The 10751-nt window shown below is 50.6% G+C and overlaps 1 protein-coding gene across 2 annotated transcripts; it reads right to left on the bottom strand.

The window, feature by feature from the left end:
- Positions 1-1522: 1522 nt before the first annotated feature.
- On the bottom strand, positions 1523-8234 carry TAC3 (tachykinin precursor 3). 2 transcript variants are annotated; one of them, XM_036252376.1, is made up of 7 exons: positions 8117-8234; positions 7433-7545; positions 4906-5002; positions 4682-4711; positions 4515-4568; positions 3822-3896; positions 1523-1840 (listed from the first exon to the last, which is right to left on the bottom strand). In XM_036252376.1, the coding sequence occupies exons 2-6, from the start codon at positions 7538-7540 to the stop codon at positions 3823-3825; spliced, it is 363 nt and encodes a 120-aa protein (XP_036108269.1). In that variant the 5' UTR covers positions 7541-7545; positions 8117-8234; the 3' UTR covers positions 1523-1840; position 3822. The 2 variants fall into 2 exon arrangements, with proteins under 2 accessions (XP_036108269.1, XP_036108270.1); XM_036252377.1 differs by having other exon boundaries at positions 1523-1748.
- Between the last annotated feature and the right edge of the window lie 2517 nt (positions 8235-10751).

The raw sequence follows: 10751 nt of genomic DNA, 5'->3' as shown, positions 1-10751 counted from the left end.
ACAGCTATGGGTCCGAAGTTGCCCCCAGTCAGGTTCTGGGAAGCGAGAACTTTCACTGGGGTAAAGGAACTGCAGGAAGTGGCCTGTGGCTCCATGGCCCTCTTTATGCTGCCTAGGAAGAGCTGAATGTTGACTTGTATCAGAGTGGTTCAGAGGCGTGGCCAAGGCCCCTGCTCCAGGCTAAAATAGGCGGCCTGAGGATTTCCCGGGCTGCTCCATTAGGGTACAGAACCCTGCTTGAGACCAGTGAGCTGATAGCGCATCAGATTTTTTTTTTAATCCTCACTCAAGGATATTTTTTCACTAATTTTTAGACAGAGAGGGAGGGAGGGAGATAGAGATAAACATCAATGTGAGAGAGACACATTAATTGGTTGCCTCCCACACTACCCATACTGGGGCCAGGTATCGAACCCGCAACCAAGGTATGTGCCCTTGACTAGAAAGCGAACCTGTGACCCTTCATTGTGTGGACCAGTGCTCTAACCACTGAGCAAAACCAGCCAGGGCCACATCATAAGATTAATAAAAGATACCCATACACACTTCAATTAAGTGACTTACATATACTGCAGACTACTAGACTAGCATTACAGGCTGGTAACAGTTGTATTATAGAAGAATCTGAAATAAATGTTTCCTGTTATAATAACTAAGGTGGCCAGTTAACACTAAAAATACCCCCCCTTTTTTTAAAAATATTTTTTCTTTATTGATTTTTAGGGAGAGGGAGAGGGAAAGAGAGATAGAAACATTGATGAGAGAGAACATCGATTGTCTGCCTCCTACATGCCCCCGACTGGGGATTTGGCCCACAACCCTGGCATGTACCCTGACCAGGAATCAAACCGGTGACCTCTTAGTGCATGGGTCACCGTTTAACCAGTGAGCCACATCAGCTGGGCTCTTCCCCCTTCCTTCTCAGCTGCTGCAGTAACTTCCCTGTCCACGCTCCATCCTAACAAGGTCAAGAGTTGTTTGCATGTCCACAGCCCTGCTAGACTGTAAACTCTGTGTGTGGGTCACCATGTCATCCCCACATTTGTTGCAGGACCCGTGCTTGACATTTGGGGGTAGAATAATGATACAGTGTTAGAGATACATCCTCCTCTGTGGCTGGGTCTTTGCACAGAGATTAATGTCTCCCAGGCCCATCCTAGAAATGCAGATAAGCCCTTCAGGATATCTGTTTTTTCCTTAACTGAAACTAGTCTGGGAAATTCTTTGAGTGCTAGGAACTATCTTCTAAATTCATTTATCTATCCTTTTAATCACTAAATAATCTCCTCATACTAATTGTACAAAACACTGAGTTAGTTACTGTTGGGAAAATTGATGTGTACAAAATAAAGATATATCCATTGATATATGATATATTTGTGTATGTGTGCACATCATATGTATGTATGTATGTATGTATGTATGTATGATGTAGTTGGAAGAGTTAAGGAAAAGAAAAAAAAACACCCATCCACCAACCAAACAAAAACATCACTCTAAGTCATATGTAAAAATCCTTTATTGTGGAGGAAGCCAGGGGAATCTAGAACCAGTGCCCGGCTGAAACTGGGGATGCTCACTGTGCACTTTGTACATCAGCAGTGGGTAGAGGGATGGGGAAAGAGTCTAAGCACAAGAATGTTACAAGGTTGGGAAGAGAAAAGAAAATAGGAGTGCATGCACCTGGGGATTCGAAGAGGGCGACAGAGTGTCTTCCGGATGCAGCCCAGGAGTCTAGAAATGGAGTGCTGAGGACCAAAAAAATAAAATCACATCCTCTGTCCGGTAAGACTCCCACCAACCACCTGCCGGGGAAGCAGCAGGGGAAGGGGAGGGGCATCTGTAAGGGAGAAGGAGTGAGAATAGAAGTCTTAGGCACAGCCCCTCAGTCCTTGAACTAGAGACCAACGCTCCTGCTGCGGGTGCACCTTCCCAGCTGTGTATTTCTGATGTTACTTACAAACACCTGTGATCACAGTCTGTGGGGGAGGCCCGTACAAAAAATGTAGTGACCAAAACAAAGTTTATATTATCCCAGCATCCCCGTAAACCAGGCATACACACAGCACCATCCAATGAGCCCTGGTGCCAATGCACCCCAGCCTCACCCAGTCCCTCCTCTTTCCAGACCTCCCACCCCAGCTCCCCAGCAAGGACAGGGATCACTTCCTTTTTCAGCATTTTCACATGAATGAAACAAGATGATACAATGATCTTTGTTTATTCATCTCATCTAATCTTCTTTCAATGCCAGCCAGGGACGTTATGTCCTATTCTTCCTGGCACCTAACAGGTTGAGAATGCTCCATCAGTGGTGAGATTATGAAAGCTGCAATTATGGGCCTGGTCCCTCTGAAAGAGCCTAGATTCACCAGCAAGCAGTAAAAGTAGATTTCCACAATGCACTTGTTTCTGCTATTTGTATAAAATACTATGGCAAAATTGCACTGTAATTATCTTTATGGCTGATGCCTAACGCTAGGGGAGAGTGTGTCATCCAGATATAGTTGCCCGTGTAATTATCTGGCGGTCGGCAGGATTGAAATAACCATCTAATGAGAGCAAAATGATATGGTAAGTACCATGTAATCAGCGAGTTACGATTATTATGGCTCTTTGTGCCCTCTCACCCAACACTGAACGGGGGGCCAGACCTCGTCTCTGGGCCCCGGGAGTCATGCACAGGCAGTTTCATGGAGAGCCAGCTCCTGCTCCTTCGGTCTCCCTTGAGACCAACGACTGTGGGTAATAGGGACACAGGGAGAGGGGCAACCATCTCTCCATAATAAGTGAGGCTTCCACATGCCTCTCTTCCTCCACCCCCACTGCCTCTTCCTTTGGAAACCAGCACATCAGTTGAGCTGCTGTCGCCGTGTGTGGGAAGAGAGTGTCCAGGCGGAAGGTTCTGTTTTGACGAGACACTTCCCTGGGGCACTCACACTTGCATACCAAGTGAGAGATCCTCAGCCCACTCAGGCCTCGGCTCAGCCCAGACCGCCCTAGGCAGACAGACCAGAGCCAGCCAGGGCAAACACTGGGCCGTTCCCCACACCTGCCAGACCACAGCAATCAACCAGGCCGACACAGAGCCTGTGTGCCTGGCACTGTTCTGAACACTTGACCTATACTCAGTCCTCAGATCCACAGCTCTGCAATGTCCTATTATCACCCCCATTTTTCATGGGGATAGTGAAGCACAGGGGGTTATGTAACTTGTCCAAAAGAACATAGCTAGTGAGTGGCAGATCTAGGATTCGAACTCAGGCCATGCCTTTGTCCATTACACTACACAGAGTGACTAAGAGAGTTTCCAGCTGTCCCCTATTAGATTTCAGGAGTTCCTTGCATTTCTTCCTAAATCATTCTTATGTAGAGTGGACCCAGTAAGTAGACATTCGAATAATCTGAACAGTTCAGCCTGCCTGGGAGGCAAAGCACTTCACCTGTGACTAGGACGTGGGACCTGTAATCATCAGACGATGAGCTCTCCATCTTTGCACAGACCAAGAGAGAACGGAATCCAAACAACAGAAGTTGCCCATCAGAGAAGCACCAGGGGACAGAGATGAGATGAAAAAGAGGGCTGGTGCGTGTGCAGTGCGTGCGTGCGTGTGTGTGTGTATGTGTGGTTGTGGAAGAGCACAGGGCCTGTAAGTACTGGTGTGTCTGACAGCGTACTGGGCACTGGCAATGTATTTTAGGGCAAATTTTTGAGCATTAATGCTTGTGGCATCAGAGGAAATGCTTCTTTGGCAACCTGCACTCACACACACACACGCACACACACGCACACACCTGTTTCCCTAACAAACACTCCTCACCTCATTCCACATCAGGGGGGTACTTGTGGCTGCCAGAGCTGGGGACATTCTCTTGGTTCACATCAATAGGAGTGTCTGGGGTAAAGTAAACAATGTAGTTAGGAGGGATTTTTCTGAATGTGACCTTCACCCTGACCCAACAACAAAAGGCTGGCTATGAAGGGCAGCACTGGAAGGCAGAGCTGGGAAGAAGAGGAGATGGGAGGATGCGGAGCCTCTCTGACCACACCCCACCCTCAAGCTGCTTCAGGACCATTTTTTTTCTTTTAATCCTCGTTCGAGGACATTTTTCCATTTTTTGTTCAGATAGAGTGGGAGGAAGAGAAAGAGAGAAAAACATCGACATGAAAGGGACACATCAAGTGGTCGCCACCCACACGACCCAACCAGGGCCGGGGACAAACTGCAACCGAGGTACGTGCACTTAGCGGGAACCGAACCCGGGTCTCTCCAGACCGCAGGCTGATGCTCTAACCACTGAGCCAAACCGGCCAGGGCAGGACCATCTTATAAAGGTCTCCCAGGGAACCCTGCACTGTAGAACCAAGCTGATTGGGTAGAAAGGGCCAAGGAACCCTCACTGTACCTAAGAGAAGTCTTGTCTTTCCCTCTGAGGACAAATATGATGCTTTTGACTTCTGCATGCCTTGGCCAGTCCCGTAAACCTATCACTGTACCTCCACACACTCTTACCTGGCTGGATGTTCCTCCTGCCCATAAGTCCCACAAAGAAGTCATGCATGTCACCTGCAGGAAAAGGGCCAACATTATCCCCAGTAACCATCAGTCACGGGGCCCCATGCCCATGGAGCTCTGAACTAGTGGCCAGCAGAGAGAGGGAGGAAGAAGAGGCTACTCACGTTTCTGGAGAAGTGACAATTTCTTAGGATCTGTGAGAATAAGAGCAAGTTTGTAATTGGTGAGTGGAATCTGGAAAGTGACAATTAGGGGGTGGTTCAAATCACAACTCTCAATTATTCACTAAGCCGTCTCCAGTCTCCTTCCCACATGAAGGGGTCTCCCAGGCCAATTTAATCTTCAGAATCCTGCCCCCACACATCCCTCTCCCGAGGCTGCCTCCTACCCTTGCTAGCTCTGCCCAGAGTTTTGAGCAATTCATCCACGGAGACTGAGCCGCTGCCAGAGAGTGTCTTCAGCAACTGGTTAATATCCGGGACTTTCTAGGGAAGAGGAACAAGGGCTGAGGCAGGAGGCTCACACCCAACCCACTCTTTTCCCACAAGAAACAGCCTCTTCTTGAGTCCAAGACAGCTGAACCTGACATCTTATTTCTTCCAGGATTTCCTCTGATTTACAGTGGAAGAGCAGTGAGCTCTCAGAGCCTGTGGCTGTGGGCCAGCAACATCACCCCGGGAGCTTGTTGGAAATGCAGAATCTCAGGCCTACCCCAGGTGAGACAGAGTCTGCCCTTTAACCAGGCCCCCGGCGGATTCATGCGCATGGCAAGGCTCCAGAGCCCTGGTAAAGGGAACATACCGGTGATCCCCGCAGGCTGACCTGCTGCTCCTGTTTGCCCAAGAGTAAGGGCTCTCCTCGGATGTGGGACTTTCAGTGCTCAGGCTGAGATGGTCTGAGCAAAACTGAGACCCTTGGCCATGCTATCGCCAAGCTCACAGGCCCTTGGAGCTTCTCCCTTGAGGCCTTCTCCCAACTCCTGCCACCTCTCAGTGAGAAGGGCCTTCGGTTCTTTGCTCCTTGGCACTTCAGGAACTAGTTCGCCCATGGATGAGGTTACCCCGCTGAATGAGCCATGAATCCCCCCACTCACAGGCAAGGCCCACCAGACAGAGCAAGTGTTCTCTGGTCTGGGCTCCATGACTGAGCTGCAGACAAGTCTCGGTCCTGGGGACAGCCAGGGGCAGGAAGCCAGGGCACGTCTGCAACCCTGAAGTGCCCCGACTCTGTGTTATGTCTGTGGATGTTTCTCTCCCTGCCTTTCCCACGGCCTCTCGCTCTCTTTTCTACTCCATGGGTTTCTGCCTCTGGTTTTCCTTCTCCCTTTTGACCCTAGACTCAGAATTTCAGGAAAGCAGCATGTTCAGAGTGATGTCGCTTCTCCTCCATCCCACAGATGAACCCCAGATTCTGGACCTGCTGCCAAGGGGCTCTTAATTGTCTTGGTGATGTTTTTAGCAATTTGGGCACAGCAGGATGGTCAGTGGGCACGCACCACACTCCCCGTTCATTGTAGCCGCAGAGACAAATGACAATGACCATGTTTGGAGATGCTCACCCTGACTATCAGAGGTGCCCCTCTCTCCAGAGTCCACGTGTCCCTGGGCTGCTGAGCACACACAGGAGCACATGGACACAGGACGCACCCCCACACAGACCAACCTGGTTACCTAGGCACTCATATGCCCTACCTCTCCCCTGCCCAACTTCCCTCATTCTTACAGACCTGCGAGGAGAAGGGATGGGACAGCAGTCTTTCCCTTTCATTGACCAGGACAGGCAAGGTCTGGAAGCAAGTTTGCCTCAGAGGAATATATACAGATATTCTATCTCAGGTTGGAACTCTGGGCTCCGGACACAGTGCCCAGCCCATGTCTGGCGCCCCCTATGTGTTTTTCGAACTGGTGCTTGTCTTTTGTATCTGGTGCAGCTGCTGCCACCTGCAAGGCTGCCAGCCGGTGTGTCTGCTGCACCTCCCAGCTGGGCCAAGGCTGGCGATCTCTGGCTTTGCCCAGCGCACAGCTTCCCAGGCAGCCACTTGGTCCAAATTTTCCAAATGCTCTGCCCACTTCCTGTAATGAGATGCTAAGTAGATTTGAGCTGGAAAGGCAGTTAGACTTCACACACTGAATTTGGAATAAGTTCCACCTACAATCATCTTAAAAGCATTTCTACCAATGTCATTGCTACCATTTCAAAACCTTAAAAAGACTTCCTCCTTGCTCCCCTGTAGCCCTACCCTGGCAAGTCCTATTCCTTTTCCTAGAGGATCTTGAGGAGTTAGGGCCTAACCCATTTGGTGTTTGTTTTTGTTATTATTTTGATATCCTGACTAAGCAGAGGCTAGAGTGGGTCAAAGGAGAGGAGAGAGAAAAGGGTTGGGATCTTAGGAGCACCTGAGGTTAGGGGGGTGGATGAGCGGGGGATACGGGAGTTTATTTGAATTTTTAAAACAAAATAATACACATAACTGATAGGTAGACTAGTACACAAATGACGATTTGGGGGAGAAATTCTGACTGTGTTTCATATCATCCAGGGAGTAGATAGAACCCTGTCCCCCTCCCTGCAAAGGGACAGAACCCAAGCTGAGCCACACGAACCTGAGACCAGCCCGGCCTGCCCAGGCCTACCCCTCGAAATACCATCACCAGTCAGTCACATTGGTAGGGCACCCCTTACATACAAGGTGTCAAACTCGAGCCGCGGGACAGATTCTTACAGACTAACCCAAAGGCAGTGAGAACAGGAGCTGATCAGAGAGGCAGGGAAATCCAGCCTCTAAAAAATAGCCCAGGTAACTCCCAACCCACCGGCTACACCTTCCCCTACTGCTTTTGGAACCAGCAAAGCTCTTGCTCCCGTGATGCTGCCCAGTACTCTGCCGAGGCAGCCCGGCCTGGGGAGTGCCTTACCTCCCTGCGGCCCCCACTGCGCACCACCTGCTCCTGTGACCCCTCACAGACGGCCCCTAGAGCCAGGCTGAGGGCCAGGACGGCTGCCAGCAGCAGGGCGCTCCGCATGGTGCCTACAAGAGCAAAGAGACAGGAAGGGAAGGCGGGGGAGGACACAGGCGAGGGCAAGCACAGGGAACATTCCCGACCAGCAGCCTGGTTTGACCCTGCTTCCTCAGCCCCCGACTCTCTCATTCAACCCCTGGTCTAGATAGAATATCTCTGAGCAGGGGGACGTCCACTGGGCTTGTTCCCTGCTCCCCCATCTGACGCATCTCCCCAGATGTGCACCTGGTGGCAATGAGCAATGATGCTGCAGTGCTGGGACTCGGCTCCAAAGGAGGAGGGTAGACTTACAGGACGTGCACAGGTCTGTTTCCTCACTCAGCTGGAGGAGGGATCCTGGACTCTATTTTCCAGCACTAGGCAACCCCTAGACTTAGGCAAAAACTTTCTAGCACAGAACAATCAGTCTGCACCCACAGGCTCCAAACATCACTAGCTCTCAACCCCTTTCTTTCTGCTTTCTACTCAATTCCCAGTACCTGCTCCCAGATCAAAGGCTGCCACTTCCTGTACTTCTCCTGACTCTGGCCCCTACCCTTTGGTGCCAGCTGTAGGTAACGTTCTCCCGTCCATGCCTACCTGTGGAGCAGCTTTGAGCCCACAGCTGGATGGTCTAGTAGAGTCAGGGAGCTGGCCGGAATTACTGCCCTGCGTCCCACAAAAGCTGGTGCTGCTGTGAAGAGAGAAACAGGGAATGGAGGGGATCTGGAAATGTGGCAGGATCTCTGGCCCAGCTCCCTGATAAAGGCTCTGGGAAGGTCTGGGGGAACCGGGGGAGGGGCTGAGAATCACCAATCCCAGGATGGCTGGAGAGGAGGGGGAGGCTGGTGGGAAGGAGGGTATAGGCTGCAGCCACACACACACACACACACACACACACACACACACACACACACCAAATCCATCCGTGAGCTGGGGTTATTCAGCAGCCCACTTTCCAACAGCCCCTGAGCTGGGCACGCTAAGGAATAATTTGTGTGTGGTTTGTCACAAAATTTGCATGCCGCATCTAGCTCAACAGATGTGGTCCCTGGGCCTCTTCCTCCTCCTTGTCCACCCACTAGCTCCTTGCCCTTTAAACCTGCAGGTTAGACTGCCAGGCCAGAACAATTTCGGGGGGGGGGGTGCTCCTCTGGCCCTCCCACTACGAAGACAACTAGGACAGCCAAGTTTAGGTCCCTGAACATGGGAAGGTGATCCTGGCATCCCCTCTAGTCCTCACTTCACCCTCTGTTCTCCTCTCGGCTGGAGCAGACCTGTCACCTTGCCCTCAGATCAACTGAGGGTCAGCACTTCTCCCTGCTGTTGAATACAGAGCTCGTCAGTGTCTGGCTCCATCCACCACCTCCCCAGGGCCAATGCCTCTCTCCTTGCCCTCTCCACCCCACTCCTTCTTAACCCCGGAATCAGCCTGACTTAGTTGCATCCTTCTAGAGTTCTCATTTCTAGCTGTCCTAATTTCAGAAAGGAAGAACAAAACACTACAGCTAAACTGTTCCCCTACCCTCGCCCCTAACCCAGCACTGATCTCTTAATTGCTTCATTTTCCCTTAGAGTTACATTTTTGCCACTTTCATCTATCTCCCTGAAGCTCAGGCACCTTCTTCCCTGACCTTTCAAGCCTCTTGTTCATGGCCCACACTGTTGAGGAGGCTTATGCTTTTCATCTCACACCCAAGGTTGAGCCCCAGGGGAGAGTCAGAGGCATAGTCAGGATCAGAAAGGAGACCCAGAGAGAAAAGATGCTGCTGATAGAGGTTAAGGGAGAGACGAAGTGAAAGCCGCTGCAGAGTGATCCACGCTCCCATCCTTTATAATGGGTGCAGGGTTGACGTGTTTGCAAGGTTAGCACAGAGCAATCCACTTGATTTCCATCACCACCACCACGTGAGTAGGAAATGTTCCCATTTTTCAGATGAGAAGATTGAGGCTCAAAAAATTCAGGACATGCTCTGGGACATGCAGCTATTGGAGAACAGCCTCAAATTCAGGTTTTGTCACTCTAGGCCTTTCCTGGCGTGAACTTTGACCAGCAAGGGAATAGCTAACTCTCTCAGAGGCAGTTAGAGATTTGGGACTGTGTATTCTTCTACATCTTGAGATTGTAACTCTGTTTTGTATTTACCACAAGGCCTCCTGCTCACCAGCACCTTCCCCACCTACCCTACTTGAAATTACTACCATTTCATGCTCTATGTCCCCCACCTGTTTCTTTTCTTCACGCACTTCCGACATCCAATCAGCTAAATGTTTTACTAAGAGTCTGCCTACCCCACCCTCCACCAGAATATCTGCACCACAAGGGCAAGGACTTTTGTCTGTTCTGTTTGCTACTGGATCCCTAGCTCTATAGTGTGTGGCATATAATAGGTGCTCAACAAACATTTATTTATAAAACATTGCATTGCAACCCACAATGTGGATCCTCCATAGAGCCTCTCCAGAGCAGTTAGGGTCCTGAAATGTGTGGCTCCCCACTCCCTGCATCCCTCCCACCCTGGGACTCGGGTCATACTGAAAGGAGTCACTCTGGCTGCACAGGACCCTGTCCATGCTCACCTGAGTGAGGGCAGCAGCTGGGTCTCAAGGCCCCTTTATTATGTAAAAGGCAAATGAGGCCTCATTGAAAGCTTCCCATTACCCACCTAATTACAGAGCCAGGACCGAGGTTTGGGAGCCTTTGGTGAGATGAGGATAGAAGTGGGAGGCTGTTTACATGTAAATGGCATGACTGGTTCATGTCTTTGAGAACTTCAGGGGCTGCTCTAATTGGACCTCGCCATCTCCCACCTCCTGCCTCCCACCAATCTGGAGGAGGTCCAAGCTAGGAGGCTGAAGGGAGTTGGGAATGCAGGAAGAGGAATGTGTTGGCCTGAAGGCTGAAGACTAAAGCCTCCTGGGTCCCGTTCCCCCACCAACCCAACCATCCCTGCCCCTGAGCCCTGGCACCAGGGAAGCAGGGCTTCCGCAAAGGTTCACCATGAATAATGTCCTTTGATGATGTGGCATCTCACAGAGCATGGCAGGAGCCAGGGGTGGGGGTGGCAAGGGAATGGCAGGGAGAACTGATCGCCCCTTGATCTCTGGGATCAGCAAAAACTTGAAAGAGCTGCTGCTAAACTAAGTCAGAGATGATGAAGGAGGAAGGCTTTGGAGGTGTTTACCAAGCAAAAATGAATCAGGAGGCGTCACTAGAATTAAATGACAAAGTTTT

The sequence above is a fragment of the Molossus molossus genome, unplaced genomic scaffold, assembly GCF_014108415.1.
Source record: "Molossus molossus isolate mMolMol1 unplaced genomic scaffold, mMolMol1.p scaffold_m16_p_10, whole genome shotgun sequence".
In the NCBI taxonomy this organism is placed as follows: domain Eukaryota; kingdom Metazoa; phylum Chordata; class Mammalia; order Chiroptera; family Molossidae; genus Molossus; species Molossus molossus.
The sequence above is the reverse complement of the archived record's forward strand: the minus strand, read 5'-3'. Positions and strand labels throughout refer to the sequence as shown.

Excerpts from the sequence above, each read along its gene's own strand:
- TAC3 (XM_036252376.1), bottom strand. The coding sequence starts at position 7,540 with ATGCGGAGCGCCCTGCTGCTGGCAGCCGTCCTGGCCCTCAGCCTGGCT. Across the intron at positions 5,003-7,432 it reads GCAGTGGGGGCCGCAGGGAG|AAAGTCCCGGATATTAACCA; the intron begins GTAAGGCACTCC and ends CCTCTTCCCTAG. Across the intron at positions 3,897-4,514 it reads CAGGAGGAACATCCAGCCAG|ACACTCCTATTGATGTGAAC; the intron begins GTAAGAGTGTGT and ends ACTTTACCCCAG.